General features: G+C 40.3%; 1 protein-coding gene across 1 annotated transcript in view; it reads right to left on the reverse strand.

Moving 5' to 3' along the window:
* The window catches only part of MYH15 (myosin heavy chain 15), a 130,023-nt gene that overhangs the window by 61,054 nt on the left and 46,303 nt on the right, over positions 1-22,666 (reverse strand). Inside the window, exons 15-22 of the mRNA XM_046657871.1 lie at positions 17,944-18,123; positions 16,762-16,894; positions 14,024-14,091; positions 13,098-13,185; positions 10,041-10,158; positions 9,027-9,150; positions 7,333-7,469; positions 2,471-2,726 (exon numbers count right to left, since the gene is read on the reverse strand). Coding sequence (XP_046513827.1) covers positions 2,471-2,726; positions 7,333-7,469; positions 9,027-9,150; positions 10,041-10,158; positions 13,098-13,185; positions 14,024-14,091; positions 16,762-16,894; positions 17,944-18,123 — 1,104 coding nt within the window. The remainder of the gene's footprint in view (positions 1-2,470; positions 2,727-7,332; positions 7,470-9,026; positions 9,151-10,040; positions 10,159-13,097; positions 13,186-14,023; positions 14,092-16,761; positions 16,895-17,943; positions 18,124-22,666) is intronic.

Below are 22,666 nucleotides of genomic sequence, written 5' to 3' on the forward strand. Positions count from 1 at the left end.
GAGCATAAAATACTCTTTCCTTTTATCCTTTCGAATGTACGACCTCCACCTCTCACTGAGTGACCCATTGTTCCTGTGGTATGGGTCAAGTGAAAAATGAAGGGGCCGATTGCCTTTTGCTACAAAAGCACCTTTTATAACTTTGAACCTCTCTAATTTGTGTCCTTTAAACCTAAAAGAAAACTCTTTGTGAGCAAGTTCTTAATTACTGTAGGTCTCGTTGCTACATAACTTCACACACATCCCCATCTTCCATCTCCAGACCTCATCCACCCTCTGCAATACGCCAGTTTGGGAAACTCATTAACTATTTATTTGCCTGGCTTAAGCTGGCTCAGCTACTTAGATCAAGAGCAGAAAAAGGCAAAAAATCCAGGCTATTGGTTTCTGGCTAGGTCCTGGCAAGAGAACGTCTGCCTGCCCAATGAATGGAGCTCAGAGAGCCACATGGCAGGGGGGTTGGTATAGAAGAGTAAATCTCTATCATCACCGAGGACCCAAAGAGAAGGGCTAAATTAACAAAGAACAAACCAAAAGGTCAAAGCGGGAAAGGTCGATGCTAATAAGAGAAGCTTCCAGTGTTTGGGTAATAATGGGAACACTTGATCTTGGTTCACCCAGGTTGACAAGCAGAACAGTTGTTGCTCTTTTCCATTCAGCACATGTGCAGGACCTGTCACCACCACCGAACGAAGAGGACAGTCCAATCGACCATCATTGATCCCTTCGTTAAACATGACGGCAGGCTGTGGGGCCAGTTGAGCTACAGTGTAGCGGTTGACCAGTAGGAACGTCTTTTTCCCAATGGCAGTTATTCTGTCACCTACTCACAGTGTTAATTGGAAAGGGTTCACTCAGCTCTGCTGATATTTTGAGAAAGTGAATGATTGTAAACGAAACCTTGTTTCCTTGATCCCTACTGTGTTTAGCTGTGTCACTTAAAAATAAATGATGATAAAATATGTGAGAGCTCTGTCAACTTTTTAAATCACAGTTACAATTTGAACTCATCTCTGCCTTCCTGGGTTTGCCCTGGAACTCGCATGTTTCCCATGCTCCCCACACTGATCTTTTATCATGGATCCCAGGCTCTTACCTGCCACTCCCTGCACAAGTTGGGTCCATTTCTATCTCCCACATCGGCCCCGGTAGTGCTGGCCACTCTGTCTGTCTATAGGAAGAATAATGAAAATTGGGAGGCCAGGTCTCAACCAAAAGTGCTTCTCCCTTAAGCCAGACCAAATACGACATTACGAACTGTGATTTTTATAGTATGGCTCTTAAAGGAGGTTTGGAACAGGGCCCAGGTATTTGTATTTCTAACAAGTATCCCAGGTGAGGCTGATAGATAGTAAACTAAAGTTCTAGAATCACTGGTCTGTTAAATATGTATCAGAAATGTGGGTCAGGGTGCAAATTCTTATGTAAACTATGGCCTATTGGAACATTGATGGTTAGCACAGCCCCAAAGTAAAAGAACTAGGGTTAGTCTAAAATTCATAAATTTTCTCTTTCAATAAGTTTAAAAAGCAGGAAAGACTGTTTTATTTATAGAATTGTATTGGAACCCAATATTTTTTAACTTAGTACTGTGCTAAGTGGGATGGAGAATATAATAAAAGTGGATACAGTCTCGTCCCTGTCTTTGGGACGTTTGGGGGTACCAGTTGTCCCAGTGGCTGTGGAGGGGGACCGTGATGGGCAGTGAGTAATGGCACATGGGCATCAGATGGGAGACGGGGGCTCGAACGCCAGGCCCAAAGCTTTGGGGTCTGTAATGTCCACACTGCAGGGTCTGAAGCTTGTTCATCAGGGAAGCAACATGATATTTGTTTAAGACAATGGTTCTCAATCCTGACTGGAGATCAGAATCACCCATACAGATTATTTGACCCACACAGGATCTGCTTAATCAAAATAGCTGAGAATGGGGTCTAGACATCTTTCTTTTGATTTTTTAATGCTTTACAAATGAATTTGATGCACAGCCAAGGTTGAGAACTGCTGTTGTAATAACTCGACTGATTAGAATGTTGATGGGGACTGGTAAAGGGGAAGTAGGGAGACCAAAACCGGGAAAACCAGCCAGCGGCAAACTGCAACAATCCTGAAGATCTACGAAAGCTTTTCTCAGAACCTAAACCTTGTCTTTTGATCCACTAATGAGTCATGGGCTGCATACAGAATTCAAATTAAAACTCAGAGCTTCCAGGCTCCTAGGATAGATTGTGGTGCTTTTATGTAGTTAAAACTCATCTAATAATTCTTCCTTTTTCAAAGACATTCTGCCAATGAAATCACTTCACTATGAAACAGGGTGTCTCCAAGTGTTTCCACTGTCTGTGTTTGATGAAACGCTATAGCATTTGAAAAGCACGTGTCTTTATTTTTTTTCAAGTCAATACTGCCTGCAAAATAAGGGAATCTAATTAAAAACTCGATTTGAAGAAAAAATGGTGTGGCCACTCACAGCCTGCAGCTGAAGAAGCAGGTCATTCTTTTCCCGGCTGAGGGACACTTGCTGCGCCTTCAGGTCCGCCCTCTGACATTCCGATTTCTCCAAGGCTTTTTGCAGTTGCACGCACTCTTCCTTCAGTCCAGCCATCTCTGCTCCTGTTCCCACAGATTTAACAAGAGGCTTGATCTTGAAGAAGAGCCTCGTCCAGGGCCAGTTCTTCACAGCCATGAAAGCTCTGACGTTCCACTGGATCAAAAGAAGTGCGTCCCTAGATCAACAGAGGAAAAAGGAAAGCAAGCTAACCCAGGCTATAAGAGAGTTACTTCCCAAATTAAGATCCTTAATAAGCACATCTTTTTAGGAGGCATTATAAATTCTCGTTAGTCTTCAAAGCATTTCTACATCCTGGCTCTCATTTGATTCTGGCACAAATCCTAGGAGTGAGTCCTGGGGCTAGCAATGCTGTGGACTAGATGCCCTGAAAATGCTCCCACCATAAAAATCCTTTAAATGAGAGCTGAACCTGAAAGAGAGTAGGAAACAAAGAGGGAGCTCTGAGCGGTAAGTGAATGCCTATGCAGCCTGGCCGTCTGCCTGGAAGAAGGAATCCAATCTTGGTATTGTAGGAGCTGGTATTTTTATATCCACATGGATAAAGACAGGCTGAGACTTTCAAAGAATTTCACCCTTAGCGAAGAGGATTAAAAAATTCACCGACTGGCCCAGAGAGAAGTCAAAGAGAAGTGCATCTGATTTGGTCTGGGCTCAGAGTGAAGAAAAATATCCTACTCCAGGAATTATTTTTTTTCTTTTACCATGGACCAGAACCACTGAGTGTTCAAGGTTTAAAGTATACTGCCTGATTAGTGTAGAAATATGCAAGAAATTAGCATGATAATTTTTTTATATTGGTAATAAATGCCCTTTTGACCCCTGGGGGAGGAAGATGAAAAAGTGCACTGAAGAAAACACCCTAAAATCAAGAGATTCTCACAGATAAAGCCCCTCTGGAGATGAGTTTGCAATTCAAAATTACAAAACACATATAGAAAAAAATCAACAGGGGGCTGGCCTGGTGGTATAGCAGTTAAGTTTACATGCTCTGCTTCGGCGGTCTGGGGTTCACAGATTCAGATCCTGGGCGTAGACCTATGCATTGCTTGTCAAGCCATGCTGTGGCAGGCATCCCACACATAAAATAGAGGAAGATGGGCATGGATGTTAGCTCAGGGCCAATCTTCCTCAGCAAAAAGAGGAAGATTGGCAGCAGATATTAGCTCAGGGCTAATCTTCCTCAAAAAAAAAAAAAAATCAACCATCAGTGGGAGTGAGCACCTACAATAAAAGTTTGATTAAACTCCCAGGAATTTCAGATAATTGAACAATCTGGTGAAGATCATAAAATAATTGTTCAAAATTTATGAGGCATAGAGGAAAGAATCAAAGAAACAAGAAAGAAATGAGCCACTAGCATACGAAGGCAAACAGATTTGAAAGAGGACAAAACAAAATGTTTAAAACTGAAAAGTATAGTCACTGAAGTCAAGTACTTGGTGGAAGAATTAAGCAACTCATTAGACACAATGAAAAAAGTTGTGAATTAAGAAAAGAATAAACCCAAAGCAAGTGGAAAGGAGGAAAAAATAAAAATAAGCAAATAATGAATTGGAAAATAAACAATAAATAAAACAAAAAAGGTGGTTTATTAAAGGAGTAACATCTGGCAAGGATGATCAAGAAAAAGGAGAGAAGGCACTATTAAACAATACCAGGACTACTAATACTATAGGAATATAATAATCTAGGATTATACTTTAGAAACATAATTGTAGATACGGTAGAGATGAAAAATCACAATTTAGCAAATTAGAAAATTTAAAAGAAATGTAAAAAATTTTTTGGAAGAAACATTGAAACTGACTAAAGAAGAAAAGAATCTCAGTAGGCCTACTATTATTAAATAAATTGAATCAAAATCATAAAATCTAGGGCTGGCCCAGTGGCATAGCAGTTATTTCATGCACTCTGCTTCTGTGGCCCTGGGGATTGGTTGTTCAGATCCCAGGTGCAGACCTACACACTGCTTAGCAAGCCATGCTGTGGCAGGCATCCTACATATAAAGTAGAGGAAAATGGGCATGGATGTTAGCTCAGGGTCAGTCTTCCTCAGGGGAAAAGAAAAAAAAAGAGGAGGATTGGCAGTGTATGTTAGCTCAGGGCTAATCTTGCTCAAAAAAAAAAATTATAAAATCTATTCCAAAAGAAACACCAGATCTAGGTGATTTTACAGGCAAATTTTTACCAAAAATTCAAGGACTAGATAATCGCAGTAAGTTGTTTCATTTTTCTGAAAGGAGGAAACATTCCTCAATTCTTTTATGAGGTTAAGGTAACCTTGATCCCAAACCAGATAACACAGCAGGGGAAAAGAAAATCACAAGCCAATCTTACTCATGAACATTGATGCAAAAATCCTCATGATAATCCTACAACCAAGTCCAACAATGTATGAAAAAGATAATATTTCATGAACAAAGTGGGTTTCACAATTTTTAAAAATCTATTAATATAATTCAACACATTTATAGATGAAGGGAGAAAAACCATGTGATTACTTCAATAGATGCAGCAAAAGGATTTAACCATTTTCCTGATTGACAAAATCATATGCAAGGAATGCCCTCCACACAACAAATCACGCCAATAAAAAAATTACAGAAAATATCATCTTAAAAGAGGACTGACAGCTTTTCCCAAAGTCAGAAATATGACAAAAGTTTTTGAGGTCTGAAATATAACAAGTTGGTGAGAATATACAGCAAGGGACTTTCATCGACTTCTGGTGAGGAGTCAATTGGAAAGCATTTTGGCAATATCTCATAAAGCTGAAGTTGGGTATAGCCTAAAATCTAATAATTCATCCCCTGGAGTGGTGCCACTCAAAGTGTGTGCCTCCGCCAGCTACTGTCCGCACACTCTCAGAGCATGGACCAGCATCTGGAGTAACACTGCTCTCAACAAACTCTTGCATATGTGCAGGGGAAGACATTTACGGAAGTGTCACTGTGGAACTATTTGCAATAGCAAAACATTGTAAATGACTTACATTTCCTGGAGCTGGAAAACGGATAAATAAATCGTGGTATATTCATACAATGGAATACTGCACAGCAGTTAAATTCAATAATCTAGCATTAGATTAAGCAACCCGAATAAATTTCAAAAATAGTACTGAATGTAAAGAATAAATTTTAGGATAAGACATATAGAATGTTGTTTATGTGAAGACTAAAAACATGCAAAATTATGTCACCTTTTAAGGATATCTGCATAGCTTCATATCTCCATAGGACTTAGATCAAGGGAGAAATATGTCAGTGGCTTCAACTGTGTCTGTTAGCTTATTTTTAAAAAAATGTTGTGAGCAACCACAGAAAAAGATGTTAAAGGTAGGAAAACATACCTTTCTATGTTTTATATATGAAAGCTAAAGGAAACATGGAAAGATAAACACAAATTCAGGATTTGGGGAGGAGCGTATAGAACTGGGATCAAAGGAGAAATGTACAAGGGGCCTCAAATTTATCTGTCAATTTTTTTTTAAGTTGTGAGCAATTACAGAAAAAAATGTTAAGAATTACTATAGTTTGATCATAGCTCCATGACTGCGTATTATAATATTTTTTGTTTGAAATGTTTCATAATAAGTTTTTTAAAAACGTCCTATGATATAGAAAGAATGGATAGTAAAGACCTCACATTAGAGATGAAGGAAGTGAACTATGAAGAAATTAAGAGGGCCAGTGCCAGCAGCCTAGTGGTTAAGTTCAGCACGCTCTGCTTCAGTGACCCAGGTTCAGTTCCTGGGCACGGACCTACACCACTCGCCTATCACTGGCCATGCTGTGGTAGCAGCTCACATACAAAAGAGGAAGATTGGCAGCAGATGGTCACTCAGGGAGAATCTTCCTCAGCAAGAAAAGAAAAAGAAAAAGAAATTAAGAGACATTCAAGTTTATGTGACTGGTCCTAGAAGCCACATCCCCTGATCCCAAATTCCCATAAACTCCCATAACACACTGGAGGCTCAGAGAAGACTCTTAGGAGATGTCTCTCTAATATCTTTGACATCACCTTGTAATGTTCTCTCTTTTTTTGGTGAAACAGGAGGAATTAGCAGATTGTCAATTAAGCAAGTTATACCAAGACCCATGGACCTCTCTCCAAAAAGTAAACTATGCTACAGAAAAAGTAAATACAGCTGCAGAAGCCCCTGTTCACAATCCCTGGGTTTGGAAATTTCTCTAGTTTGCTTTCCATGATTCTATTAAAGAGCAGACAAAACCTACACCTAAGTGTGCAAATGTGGCAAAAAAATGTCCCTAGTGAACCCACCTGAAATGAGGTAAGAGAGTTACAGTTACACGTCACCAGGAGCCAGAGTTTCTGACCCGGGGAGGTTGTAAAGTGGTGAGAACACCTCACTTTGCGCAGCATTTACAAAGCATTTCTCACAGCAAATTTGCCCACGAAGTCGGCCGTGGGATGCACGCAAACCCTTCCAGATCTGCTTCTGTTACAAACCATGAGCCACCTCACCCTCAGAGATCCAGACTTCTCAGACTCTAAAGGATCCTTCCGAAGGGAAGGCTGGAGGCAATGCAAAAAATATCTGAATTATGCTCATATTTGGCTGGATAGGGCAATAAAAGCCCTTTGTGCTCTTCTTGGTGTTTCATGATTTTAAAAAACTTAAGTCCCAGCCTAAGCAGAGGCAGTAGCTCTTTACCCGACTTGTTATGACAATGAGATGGGTCACGCTGATGGAGGCCACCAGTGCTCAGCAGTGGGGGTGCAGGGAAGTAACATCGTACCTCTCTTCCAGAATTCTCTGCAATTTGATTCGCATCAGTTTGCCCCGTACTCTGGCTTGGAACAATGTGAAGACTTTAGATAGTCTTTCATCTTTCATTGCTTCTAGTTGGTCCAGAGAGCCAGCTTTTAAAAACACCTAAAAAAAATGTCAGATTTTAGTTCTCAGAATGGGTATTCTGTAAATGTCTGTTGAATGACCCTATGACCAACTGATGTATTCACTGATAGTTTTATTTCTTTTTAAGTTTTACTTAATATGTAAAATGTACATGCTAGAAAGCTTGGTTTTATAAATCTAAAGTTTGCAAAATATTTTATTGAATCCTGTGGCTACAATGGTTCCTTAAGAACTTAGACTATTCTCCCCCTTATCTATGAATAATGTCTAGGTTGCCTAGGGAACTCGGTTTAAGTTTTAAGATAGGTCCAGGCAGGCAGTGCTCCAAAGTGCCAGACAGGGGTCCACAGACTTTTTCTATACAGGACCAGGTAGTAAATATTTTTAGGTTTTGTGGGTTACGTACAGTCTTGGTAGAATGTTCTTCTTTTTTTTTCCCCTTTTTTAAACAAACCCTTAAAAATGTAAAACCAGTTTTAGCTAGTGGGCCATATAAAAAATAGACCATAAAGATGGCCCTTAGGCCATAGTTTGCTGACGGTTGCTCTAGAGAAAGGCACTTTTATCCGAGGCGTTAAAGAATTCACATAAATATTTTTTCAAGATTCATTAGTAATGGCCAAGGCGAGGTGAGTGAGGTGTCTCAGGCACAAATTTCTCACTTTCAGGGTTGTTTAAGTCAGCACTGCATAAGTCTAAGAGTGAGCACCTCCTTACATTTTGTGCCTCAGGAGGCTCACTCCCATCATGCAAGTCCTGGCCTACATAAGTAGTACGCAGTAAAAATAACTAAACACAAGGAAGTAAGGCATCAGTAGTAAAAACCAGCAGGAGCAACCAACAGCAGAAACAGACTCTCAGGTACTCAAAATGAGAGAGTCAAGTAACAACTTATAATCACGGCCTATGGAGTTCTGTTTCTGGGAGCTCTTCACCTTAGGCCCTCCAGTCCTCCTGCCGATAATTGGGTTCTTGTATGGAAGTCATTGGGAACAACTGATGTTGACTGTCAGATAAAACCAAACGCATTAGTGAGAAGTTTCCCAAAGTATGTGGATCATACAAAGATCATCGAAGAGGAAGCAGAATTGAGCAAATCACATTTAAGGAAGATAGCTTTGCATTAAGTTTTTGGATAGTAGGGTAGACGTTAAAGTTTTTAATTACTCAGATAGCCTTCTAGAATTAATTCTCTAAAGATTACTTGCGGATGACTGAGGTCACGTTCAGGCAGGCAGCTGACTCCAGCAAGTTAATTCCCTTTTTTCTGCCTCTGATATGGATACACATTTTCTAGCACACTAAGGTTGATTTATTATTTTATATCTTGGCACAAACTTGCTTTGGTGAATAATTATAAAAATGTAAAGGTAGTCAAGACTGAGGCTTAAGAGGCATTGAATTTTCTCTCTCAAATAGCACTGAAGTTTCCACTTTCAACTGAGCTCTATTTGCATTATTTGTGGTCACAAGAGCCATAGAATGCCTTATAATTGCACTTCCACAGGTATTTTAAGATAAACACTCTTTCCTCCCACTCCTCTCCAAATGCATTCTTTCCAGTTTTCTAGTTACCTTTGTGATTCCAAAGCAGTACTGGGTATGGTCTATCTGCAAGGAGCTAAGAAATTCTTCAGTTGCTTTTCTGTTGCTCACAAACTTGCTTTTTGGAAAAGCCTTTGGGTTTAGAATGCAGTACCTAATTTAAAATAGGTAAAGAATAAATTCTGTGGTCAGAGAGGCATATGATTCAAATAAATAATAGGAATCTGGACAAGTAAGGTGAAAAGAGACACAGATTTTCACCTCTCCTACCGATATGTTGAATTGTTAGAAAACTCTTGGCAATACTAATGAGGATACAAGCAGCAACCCCTCACATTGGTGTAAAAGTTTGTACTTTTCATAGTGCTTTAGAGACAACCTCGCTTGATTCTCTCTGCTCAATTAGGAAGGGAGGGAGAGACTGGGAGTGGAAAGAGAGGAAAAGAGGAGGGCTCAAGTATGAAAAGCAGAGACACTGAATGACTTTCCCAAGATTCCTTTACCCTAATAGTGAGTTGGTGGAGAACTAGAAATAAGATTCTTAATTCTAAGACAGGTACTCTTTCTACTCTACCATATTTTGCTCAAATTTGCTTGATGACCTGTACCTTATGATTTGAGAATTCGGGAAATAGAAAGCACAGATGCCTCTCCTGCCTCTTGCCACACACCCTGCTGGCTTCCTTCCTTTCACAGGCTTGCTAGTAAAGCAACAGCCGGCTTGGATGGCAGCTATGATTAACTATGTACAACATTTCAGAGATTCAATTCACCCTCCACATCTTTCTTCTGTATATATTTCTTCTATATGTGGGTCTATTATCCATTAATAGAGATTTAAGGATATTACAGCTACGTGGATGTTGGATTTAAAGGGAAATAATAATGGAACTCTGTCATCATATATCTCACCACTACCAAAACACATCGATCTGTGGTCTAGAGGACATCAACCAAACAAACAATGCATGCCTAAACCCACAGAAAGAGAGGAAACCAGAATGGACGGCCTCAGGCTTCTTGGATCCTGGGATGTGTGTTTACCTTTGTTTAAAATCTGCATAGAGCATTTGGCTTGGAAAACCTTCACAACAGATCCTAATCCCCTCCAAGACGCCATTACAGCGCAGCTGCTGTAGAACCAAGTAAGGGTCCATCACACCTGAAGAAAGAGGGTCATGTTGAGTCTGTGTCTAAAAAATTATTACCCTAGATTTGTCCTAACTGTTGGATCTTGGGTTAAAAAGAAAGCATTTGAATTTGGTGTTCTCCACATGATAGGGAATAGGGGTTCATTCACTCCTAGCCTGATGGCATTCATAGTCCCCATCCTATTAAGTAGGAATCTCCTAATAGGATTTACCTGAAATTCCTTTCACATGGAACATATCCTTTAGTACACAGTTAGATAAGATTTCATGAGCAAATATTCCTGGAAGATGGCAAAGACTACATTTTTGCTAGAATGTAAACGGCTGGTCCCATCCATTTGCCGGCCAAAAAGCAGCTAGAGAGTGTGAGGATAACAAAAAAGGGACCTGCCGTCTCAAGTAGGAGGAGAAAGGGTCACAACAAGGAGGGACACTAAGAAAGGGCAGGATGAGCACAACCACCAAACTCTGCTCACTATTTTGCCTTAGGAAGGACTTGGCCACGTCCTGGTCTACATTCTCCTTTATCATCTTGAGAGTGCCTACGTTTTTTTCTATAGTTTAAGCATCCTCCTGTCACCTCCTTCTTCATCAAAAGAAGACCCACTACAGTGCATCTGCAATCTCTGATAGAAGCCTCTGAGACACCATCCAAGGAGCCACTGGATCTGGCTCTCGGCAACTCTTCTGCAAGAAGCCAAGCAGCACTCCTCCTCCCAAGGGCCTACTATACTGTTATGAGAAAAATAGGAATGATTCTCCACCTACACCCATGGTCACAGAATAAACTCTAAGCCGTATACCCATAGTCCTATACTCCAATCCCTTCCATCCACAGAAACAGATGATTTGTAAGAAGGGACAGAAGCAGAGTCCTATCAGGCACACTCATTCCCTGTAAGTACATATGAAGACCTGTTCTGATTAGATCATGAAGCTTTTCTTACAACTTTGTCTTGTGACTTAAAAAAAAGAAAAACCTGCTGAAATCAGAGCTGACTCGATGGGAGGCAACTCTAATAGTTAACAAAATTGCTCCAAAATAGAGGCAGCTAATTAGATTCCTTGCTGGATGGAAGCAGTGTCCCTAGATGCATCCAGAAACCCAGCTGATAAAAAACAATGAGGCAAAAACATACAGCGTGAATGAACATGAAGTGTTTGCATTGCAGAAACTCAAACCGCAGCATCATTGTTGAGCATCACGCTTTCCCAAAATAGGTCACAGACTGTCAAGATTGGGGTCTTAATTACAGGAGGTTAATAAAAATGCAAGATACTACAGAACCTCAGAAATCAGAATCAGCAACATCTGGCTACATATTCCAAGGGTGATTAGTGCTCTGAAGACATAAGTGCTTGTCATCTACACTCTTTTGAGGCTGACAGCCTCCAACCAAGCTCCATAGAAGCCTATAATTCCAAAGAGATGGCTGAGAATCTTCAAACCCATAATGTAAGGAAAGCAATCTCTGTAAAAACTTTGTTTTGGCAATTAAAAACATAAAAAAAAAAATAATGCACCACAACCCACCTATCCTATCATCCCCCTACCACCATCTACTCATTACAAAGTATCCACTGCCCGAGGACATGAACAGACATTTTTTTCCAAAGAAGATATACAGATGGCCAACAGGCACATGAAAAGACGTAAAACATCATTAATTATTAGGGAAATGCAAATCAGAACTACCATGAGATATCACCTCATACCCATCAGAACGGCTATAATTAATAAGACAAGAAACAACAAGTGTTGGAGAGGATGAGAAGAAAAGGGAACCCTCATACACTGCTAGTGGGAATACAAACTGGTGCAGCCACTATGGAAAATAGTATGGAGATTTCCCAAAAAATTAAAAATAGGAATACCATATGATCCAGCTATCCCAGAACTGGGTACTTATCTAAAGAACATAACGTGAACAATTCAGAGACTTATGCACCCCTATATTCACTGCAGCATTATTCACAATAGCCAAGACATGGAAGCAACCCAAGTGCCCATCAATGGATGAATGGATAAAGATATGGTATATATATACAATGGAATAAAAAAAGACAAAACCGTCCCATTTGCAACAATGTAGATGGACATTGAGGTATTATGCTAAACGAAATAAGTCAGCAGAAGAAGACAAATACCATATGATCTCACTCATTTGTGGGAGATAAACATAGATAAGAACAGATTAGTGGTTACCAGAGCAGGAGGGGGTGGGAGGAGGGCGAAAGAGATAAAGGGGCACAAATGTATGGTGACGGATAAAAACTAGGCTATTGGTGAACACAATGCAGTCTATACAGAAACTAAAACATAATAATGTACACCTGAAATTTATACAATGTTATCAGCCAATATGACCTCAATAAAAAAATTAAAAAAAAAAAAAAAAAGAAAGCATCCATTGCCCAGAAGTACATAACTAAAGAGATGGGTACCAGCAGGGAGAGGGAAGATGACAGTACTGAGAAGGAAGACTAGACGGAGTTCTCAACGAAAAGAAATGGATTTAAAAACTCTCTTTATGGTCAATTTAGGTCATTTGGACCAAATAATTTCCTTTGTGCTGAAATATCTACCTTAATCCCTCAATTGATTATTCAATCCCTTTTTATTATACTCTGCCCTTGTAGACAATGGCATGGAAGCTCATCCACATTTTAGTGTGAAATTCAAGGAGGAATTTAAATGGTAATATCAAGCATTCTAATGTTACCCAATTGAGCTTTTTCGTGAAATCCTTCTATATGTCTCTTTGAATCTCAATTCAAACGCAATCTTGAGGAAGTTCTGAAGATCTCACTTTTAATTTACTTCCACTTTTCTATCTGAAAATCTACACTTACATAAGAGGGACCAGTAAATGTTTCTTAAAAAGACATTCAACATAGCTTAAATCAAATGTATTTTCTAGTGTGGATTATAAAGAAGTCTAGCTCTTACCTGGCATTTTGTTCACATTGGGATTTATGCATCTCACAAAATGAGGGGCTGTTGATTTCAGATCAGTCATCAATTTATTTAGGTTTTCCTAAAATAGAGACCATAATAAACGCAAAATCACTTTGCAAATCACTAAAAACACCAATCCACCTCACAAATGTCTTCAAGTTTAACTTAATCCTAAAGCCGAGATGCATACCAACATAAAATAATGAATTCAACATTCTTCCCTGCTTACCAAACATACATTATTTCTTTCCTATGGCACAGTAATATTTATCGAACAGGCATAGTTCTATCGTGAATCATATCTATCTGTTTGTAATTTGATAGTAATAACTCATGATTGGGCAATAAAATGGCTTGAAGAAAGAAATTGTTTCTCCAGTTTTCTGCATGGGAAATCTTCACCTTAGGTCAGATTCTCTGGAAGCAGAATCTGAGATGGGATTCTGGTTCAAGAGATTTATTTGGAGCAGGAGGGAAGCAGGGTAGGACAGAGGAAGAAAAAAAGCAATGGTATGGACTCAGCTTAGTCTGATCCTTGCAGGAGCTCTGAGCACAAAGGCAACAATTGTACCACAGTTGATCCCCCCTTGAGGCAAGAGAGTGGCCAGAGCCTGGAGGGGAAAAGAGAGAGACAGCTTAGCTCCCCATTTGGCCAAGGGCAATTCTGGCGACTGTGATTTGTTAGGAGCCAATATTCTCATCAACTGGAAGAGGAGTGCAGGGCTGATAAAGACGACCTAGGTGGGGTTCCAATAGTGTCCGCTGAAGCCTATTGATATCAAGATAGACTTCAACTTTTCCAACGTGGCTACCTTCAGATACTTTATCTGTATTGGAAGATGTGAAATTTCAAATAAGTAATAATACATGCAGATTGTGAAACAGTTACTATATGAATAGATGCAATTAAAAATTACTTTATGCAGAGATGCAACCATTTGGAATGAAGCTCCTTTCTTGCGCTTCTTTTCCCCAAACTGTAGAGCTAAAAAAAGAAGAAAAAGACATTTAAAAAGCTCTTTTTTGTCACATTACCATAGCCTGCTGATGAAAGCATAAATTCGTCAAAGTTCCAGAAGCAACATGGCAATATCTACCAAAAGCTTGAAAAATATTTATGTCTCAACACAAAAAGTCTACTTCTAGTGCTTTTCCTTAAGGAAACAATCAGGCAATGGTGCAAAGATACTCACTGCAGCATTGTCAAGTCATTACAAAAAGTTAAGCACAACATAAAATTATCAACAACTGTCCATCAATAGGAGATTGGTTAGTTAACTTACAAAAGAGTATGCATACAACAAAACACTGCAAACTTTTAAAATGATGATGCAGATCCATTCAACCAGCATGGAAAGATTTCTAGGATTTATTTTAAGAGCAAAAGAAGGTTACAAAACAGTTTATGAATTATTATCCTGAGTATATTTTTTAAGTGTGTTTGTATTGTAGGTGACTATATACACAAAAAATTATGGGAAGAGTATACACCAAACATTAGCAGTTGTTATCTCTCTATGTGAAATTATAGGTAATTTTTATGTTTCTCAGTTTTTCTAAATTGTCTGTGTTTTTGGAACACTCATGCATTGCTTTTATAATTTATAAAAAAACAATGTATTTCCATTTTCTTGAAGCAAAAGATTCTACGCTAAGCCAAATTGTTTTACAAACATTTGTGTAGTGCTAACTCACAAAGATCTACAACAACAACAACAAAATCCGTGGGCAATCTGGAGAGAGTAGGGAGGCTATCAACACAGAAAACTAGCAAAATATTCTCTGCACCTGAGTAGCAACTGTGCGGAGGCAGACGTCATATAGCTAATCACTACTGTCCTATTGACACGCCCTGGGCCCTCTGACTGAATCACTTGACCTCTTTGTATTTCAGTTTCTCTACCCACGAAAAGGGAACACTATTACCTTCCATTAATTTTCCAAATGAATTAAACCTGGTGTAAAGTTCTTGGATTCCCCAGAAGAGAGCACGGTTATTACTCTCTTCTTTAGGTAATTTAATATTTAGATGAGTTAGAAACTTGGAGGCAAGTATTTTCAGGGGCTGCTTAAAGAATTATGAAAAAGGACATTCTGGACAATTCTCTTCTAGTTCCAAAGAATGCAGCACACACGCTGAAGAGTTAGAAGACAATTTCCTCCCTAGTTCTCTGCCTAAACCACTCTCTGATCTCTTATGATCAGAGAATTACCCACCTGGGAGGCATAAGGTTATGTGGTCACTACATGGCTTCTCAAAGGTACTTTAGAAGCTATTAGACTCAGGCAAATGCACTGCCTGGAGATTACCAGGGTCCAAACACAGCAGCTTCCATTTCTCCACCTCCTCTTGAGACAGGCCGACAGGACCCAGGCATGCTCCTGATTATGTCATCATGTGCTGATGAAGTCAGAAAGTGCTAAATTCTCTCTCCATTCCCTGACCATGTCAATCAGGAGTCCCAGATCAGCCTACAGGGGCCCGGAGTTACCCTGAAGCTGGGTGTAAGATAATAGGAGGATGAGAATGTCAGGAAGTCAGAGTATACACCCACTTAAAGAACAGCTAGAACACTCTGCCCCAACGCCTTGAGGGTATCTGAACTCAGCCTGGCCAGATTTTCTATTTTTTCATGATTTCCATTTTTCAAAAGAGAAAGGAAATCCAAATGCATATGTAAAGTTGTCTGATTTTTTTTAACCTGTGTGGACCAAATACAATCATGTCTGGAGGCCACGTCTGCTCAGCGGCTGCCAATCTGTGACTTTTGCTGTGAACCGTGGAGAGCTTCCCTCTGTAGCATTAGTCCAGCGGTGAGGCCAATGTTAGCAACTTGGGCTCAGCATCCTCAAATCCTTTGCATTGTGGTATAGAAGCCTGAATTGCATCCTAAATATATGTAGCCTGTGCATCTGTCTGTTTTGTTTGTTTCTGGGATGGTGAGAGAGGAACAGGTACCAGACTAGGAAGCAGAGTCCTGCTTCTTGGTTTGGCTTTGCCATGTAGGAGATTGTGAAGTTGGGACACTACTTAACTCTTCTGTACTTGTTCCTATAAGATAGGGAGATATTTCCCTCTGTATGTATCTGAAAGTGTCGTGGCAAAGATTGAGTAAGATGATGCACCTAAAAGTGCTTTGTAAATTACAAACTACTAAACAAGATTAGTTATGAGTCGGTCAATAAACATTTGTGGAGTCCCTGATAAACAGGCATTTGCTACATGCTTGAGGCTATAATTGAACATGTCAGACATAATCCCTGCCCTCATGAAGTTTTAATAACCCCAAGTTACTATAATACAAAAGCACTGTGAAGGAGAATTCCAAGATATTTGCGACAGAGCTAATAAAGGGGCTTGTTATTTCCCCAAAATCATTTATCAAAGCATGGGTGGCTGCTCTCTCTTTGCAGCCGGGTCAAGTAGAAGATAAAAGCAGGCCAGAGCAGGTCCCCTGAAATATCTCTACCTTAGAGCACCACTTTCCTGAAGGACCACCAGCCTGAGGACAGAGAGGCTAATAAGAGGGGATGAGTCAGACCACAGGGAGCAGACACCAGCATCGCAGGAAAGAAGCAAGGATTTTTGTAAGCACTGAGGCGGCCTAGAGTTCCATCCTGAGGCTGACACATTAGGGAAGCTTGCTCGACTCACCACTGTCAGCACTGATAAAATTTTCAAAAAGGTTTGCCAGGAGTCTGTTGGATGACGTCTGAAATACAGCCACCACTGTTTCATTAAGAAGGTCTCTGTTCTTTTGGAGCCAGCCACTGATGTTATAAGGCACCTTTGGAAAGGCATGCAGTCAGGTAACAAAAAAGGAGAGTACATAAATTAACACAGCAAATCGTGCCTTCCTTAAAAAACAAATTGCAAATTGTATGGGTCCTTTAACTTCAAATCAATTTGATGTAACAGTATTGAATAATGCTCCAGAAGTCCATTGTGCAACCCAAAGAGATTCTCAGGCTTCACCATTTACATTGTGGAAAGAAAGGAAGAGGAGGGGAGGGAAGGGGAGGTAGGGGAGCAGAGGAAGAAATAGGTGGTATTTCCAGCAGAAACAATTCACATCAGGACCCCTCATAGGCAAGAACAGATGAAATAACAACTGTCTCCAACACACAGTGAGCATTCACAAAAACATTAGCAATTATAATTGCATTTTACTATAAATATCATTATAATTAATATTCGAGGATATCAAAGAAGAGAATTACAAGGATATCTATGTACTATTGGCAGGTCATTTTTAGGGTGAAGTATTATTTTTCCTTTATCAGTTCTCTTTCTGTTCCATCCAGAATCACTGACTAGAAGCAGAAAAGCAGAAAAAAGGGGCACACACACACACACATCCCACGGGGACATGAAGAGAGGCAGTGAGGGTCATTAGAAACCTTTGTTGGCCATAGTTTGGAGACCATTACTTCACAGTGACTATTTCTTTATGAGAGAATAAAAAAATAAAATCTTCAATAAAAAGATCAATTGAAATCACTTGTTCACACAATGTTAAGTTAAAAGGGAGGACAAATAAGAAAAAAAGCATGACTTTGATGGTCTCCATGACTTTCTGAAGCCATCTTACTTTGAGTTGGGGTGACAAAGTCTATTTTGAGGTTTTTGACCTCTGTGAACATGAAATACTATTATAGTATGGGTATTTCATTTCCTTGGTGCTAAAAGGCTACACTTTTTTTTGGAACTGAGATTTATTTTATTCATCTCTTCATTTACTTTAAACTTTACTTATGTGTTATCTAAGGACTTTGGCTGAGTGCATTTGAAACAGAGTCAGGAAAATTCAGGGCTGAGTGTCTGGAGGTAACTTACCACTCCTGCATAATGGACAAGTTCAAAGTGAGCTTCATATTTCTTCTCATTATCAGGTTTGGGCTTCTGGAAATGAACCGACTTTCCAAAATGGTTGTCAAAAAGTTTGGTCCTGAAGGTCACATCTGTAGCCTGAGGAAACATACATTCCTCTTCAAGGATGGAAAAGATGCCCATTGGCTGTTGGAGATACATATGAACAGCAGATGAAAAAAAAACACCAGGAAGCAGTATTTTCAGTAGGGGGGTCATTGTAAATTCTTTCCCAGGAACCTAATCAGTTGACAAGGGGAAGGGATACTGACTACATACAACCGGCCAATCGTCCATCAACAAATACCTATTAAATATCTACTACATGCCAGGCACTGTTGGAGCTGGCAATGTAGCTTAAGCCACGTATACAAAGCACCTGTCCTCAGGGTGCTTGCATTCTAGTGGGCTAGACAGACAATAGACAAGTAAACAAAAATTAAATAACTTAGTTTCACATAAGTGCTCTAAAGAAATCACGCAAAGTAAAGAGATAGAGAATGACTAGGGGGCTGAGTGGGAGCTATTTTAGTAGGATAGTCATGTTAAACCCTCTGACCTGAATGAGAACTGCAAATTCTGAGATCTGTGTACAAGTATTCTGGGCAGAGAAATGAAGTGCAAAGGTCCTGGGGCAGGAACACACTGGGCAAGTTTGAGGTCCTGCCAGAGACAAGTGTGGGCAGAGCAAAGTTGGTTGGAGGGAGCATGTGGTAGAGAGAAAGTCAGAGAGGTAAGCAGTATTGGATCCCAAAGGCCTTACAGGCTGTGGTAAGACATTTGGATTTTATTTTAAGTATAATGGGAGGCCTTTGGAGATTTTTAACATAAAGTGATGTGATTTGATTTATGCTTAAAAAGGATCATTTGTTTAGAACAGGGGTTGGTGAAGTGGAGTCAAATCCTGCCTATAAGCTTGTATTGGAAAGTCAGGGAGCTAAGAACAGTTCTTACATTTATAAAGTTGTAAAAACAAAACAAAACAAGGATATGCGATAGAAACCTGATGCCCCCTGACAGCAAACTTTCTCTGTAAAGGGCCACAGGGTGACTATGTTAGACTTTGTGGAGCACGTAGTCTCTGTGGCACCTCTGCCGTCACCTCAGCCCTGAAAGCAGCCGCTGACAATATGCAAATAAAATGGATGTGACCAGGTTCTAGGAAACGTTCTTTACAGAAACAGGCTGCAGGCTGAATTCCGCCCACGGAGCCACAGTTTGCTGATCCCTGGTCTAGACTAGCGGTAGTGTTGGAGATTGTGAGAAGTCATTGAAATGTGATATAGGGTGAAAGCACAGCTGAGTCACAGCTTGCTGGTGGACAGAATGTGGGTTGTAATAGAAAGAGGAAGGATGACCAGGTTTTTGGCTTGAGCAAATGGGTAATGGAAGCTGCTATTAACCAAGATAAGGTACATGCACATAGGGAAAAACAGGTTTGGGGGGAGGAAATCAAGGATTCTTATGTGTGCACATCTATTTGCATATTTATATATTCATTTATCTACTCCGCGAATATTTTTTAAGTGTCTTCTATGAACAAATCACTAAGCAGACACTTTGGGTTAAAACTGAATCAGACATGGGTTCTGGCTCCAGAGCATCTAACCGAGAAGACAAGACGTGTGCATTACATGTAGACTACAGACAAAACAGAAGTATAGAGAAAACGTCATAAGAATTCCCAGGTAGAACACGGCCCCTTGGCCCAACAACACAGATTTCATGATTCTCTACCAACACTTTGTACCTAAGAACCATAGACTCTCGGGTTTGGGAAAGGCATTCATTAAAGGTCTCTCCAACCCACCTAAAAGCCCCTTGAATTCCCTTCAGAATTTCCTTCTAAACTGCAGATTAGCTTATGCTTGGATATTTTCATGGAGAGAGAACACACCAATTTTGAGTCAAAACTCTGGAGGTTGATAGATTAAAGGAAAATTTGTTTGCAGTTTAGAAACGTTTCTTCTAAATTATTCCACTGGAGCCAATACAAATAGGTGTAATTCTTCTTCTAAAAGGAAGGTCATCAGATATTTGAAGATCATGTTTGTGATCCACCTGAGTCTGTCATGCTAATATATGCTCTATGCTTTTCTACCTCTCTGTATGTTCTCATAGACTCAGAACCCACATTTTATAGAAAATGTGTTGAAAAACATTCCATCAATAACTCTTGTACTGAAGAGTTCTGGGACATCTTCCTTTCTCCCAGGCATCTAGGTGGGGAATGATGCAGTGAGCGAATTTGTGAAGTGCTCTAAGTGAGGACAAAATATCCTAAGTGAAACCAACACCTTTTTTGCTCCTGGCAGCATTGACCTTTTGGGTTCTTGGAAAAGTAAGAAATAAGGAGGAGGACAAGGAGGACAAGCTCTTGGAGGCAGGGACTCCATCTTGTACCACATGTTTTCCCGCCATACCTATCGTGGACCCTCAATGAAAGCTTGAATGCATCATTTAAACGTTTAAGCACCTCCTGGGATGGTGTCTGTTAACAAGGTTGTGGCAAATTCACCAAGAGCAGCAGCCCCCATTTTGAGCAGAGCCACCTCCCATACATGAGGACTGCCATTACCCTGGGACGCCAGTGAAGCCAACTTCTGTTTGGGGATGACTGGAAGTTTTATGTAAAGCAAGTAGATGTCATAGCTCAAAATGTAGCAACTAAATCGCTGAGGAGGGAAAAACACTATTTCTTCAGGGTCTTCTCCATTTCTCCAGTGCTGTGGAGGTGTAAAGCTTCTAAGAAATATGAGGCCCTCCGGCAAATTAATTTCCAAATAGGTCAGGGAAAAAAGTAATTATATTCTGCCCCGTAGTATCAATTGTCCTATATTGCACAGTAGATGGTTTGGGTCAGTTGACCTGACTCAGAACTTCAGTGATCTAACCTCTCCCTCTTCAAATATTATCAGTTCTGCCTTCCTCTCTTTTACATCTGTCACTTTCTTACTATTTCCATTTCTGCTGCCCTGATTCAGGACCTCTCTCAATCTCACCTGGACTGCTATAGCAGTTTCATGACTGCCTTAACCTGAGCCTTTCCTCCCAGCCCAGACACCATACACAAAACCACCAGATTAAACACAAGCTGCTCTGACTACTCCATTGCTCGGTATAGAACTCTCTGGTTCCCCATTGCCTAAAAATAAGGTATAAATTCATTAAAATCCCTTCACAGTCTGACCCTGTTTTTGTACTTCTAGCTACTTCCATCTGTATGTTCTAAGCTCTAACTAGATGACCTAACATTTCAGGACATGTCCTCGTTTCCTGTCTCTAGGCCTTTGCTCTTGCCAATCCCTCTACCTGCTCACCATCTTCCTCTCTTCACCTGCTGAAATCATATCCATGTCTTAAGATCTAGCTGAAATTTTACCTACTTCCCACCATGCCTTCATAGATTCCTGCAGGCAGAGGTGACCTCTGCTCATCTGAGTTCAATGGGCCTTTGAGCATTTACTGCATTTACACCGACACATATTTTTACATTTATTAGACCTACAAATCTCCTACTTGACTGCATGCTTCCTAAGGCAAGTCGTATTTATCACAAATGCTTAAGTTTTCTACAGCACTTAATTCAGTCTTATACACAGTAGTGTGGCATTAGGCCTAAAATTCAGGCTCAACATTAGGTGTGACTTGACGTCAGGGGAAAACCAGGAGGGCCTCAGATGACCTAATCACAAGTACCCCTCCCCGCTGTGCTCCTGTGGGTCAGATCCCCTAGCCAGACAACCCTCCTTACCATGGGACCAGGCACAGTGCCTGCTCATCCTCGAGTAATGGGCTCAGTTTCTGCCAGCCATGGAATTATTCAAACAAGCCAATCACTCCTCTAGTGGGAATCAATGGCCGCCTCACCCTATTATTCCTGCACAGCCTGCTTCCCACAGCCCCTGTTTATTCCTTCTGCTCCCGAGTACAAATATCATGGCCCCGCAAGGCATGCAGCGTCCTCCTCCCCAAGGCTGTGAGTATATGTGACGAATAAGCTGCTGTCAATCTCGTCTGTCCAGTGTCAGGTGTCATATGTCCAGCCATCCCCATAACACCACTACAGGAATCCCTCCCTCATCAATGGAGTGACAAAAAAGTGGTCAAAACAAGTAGTTGCTAAATAAATTTACTTGCTTCTTTAATTTAAAAAACTGGTAAAAGTTTTGATCTCTTCACCAATACATTTTTCCAATCATACCCTAAGTGCCTTGAGCGCCAGGATAATGCCTCTGGTTTGCATTTCTCACAACCCTGAGCACAGTAGGTCCCGAGGTGACTAAAATCTAGGTCCTCAGGACATTCCTGTTAAGTAATTGACAAGTGAACACTAAGACGTGGATGTGAGCTCTGGGACCTGGGCTGCTTTGCTGTGGGCAGTAGAATGGCAGAAAGTAAGAGTTGAGAACAAAAAAGCATGGAGTTATACGTTTAAAGAAAACATTCACACATGTACAAGAGATAACTAGATATTAATGTGATTAATTTTATAATAAAGACACCAGACTTAACACATCCAAAGAACCCCACTTGGGAGGCAACACCATTTATTGCCAAGATGCTACCAGGATTTAAAGTATTTTAGAAGCTTCTTTGGGATGTCTGACACCGTTGACTACTGGCTCATGGAGACTTCCTGTTGTCTGACCATGTAGCATTGTGTAGAAACAAAGTTTATTCAGGCCAA

This window comes from Equus quagga, chromosome 4 (genome assembly GCF_021613505.1).
Source record: "Equus quagga isolate Etosha38 chromosome 4, UCLA_HA_Equagga_1.0, whole genome shotgun sequence".
Classification (NCBI taxonomy): Eukaryota; Metazoa; Chordata; class Mammalia; order Perissodactyla; family Equidae; genus Equus; species Equus quagga.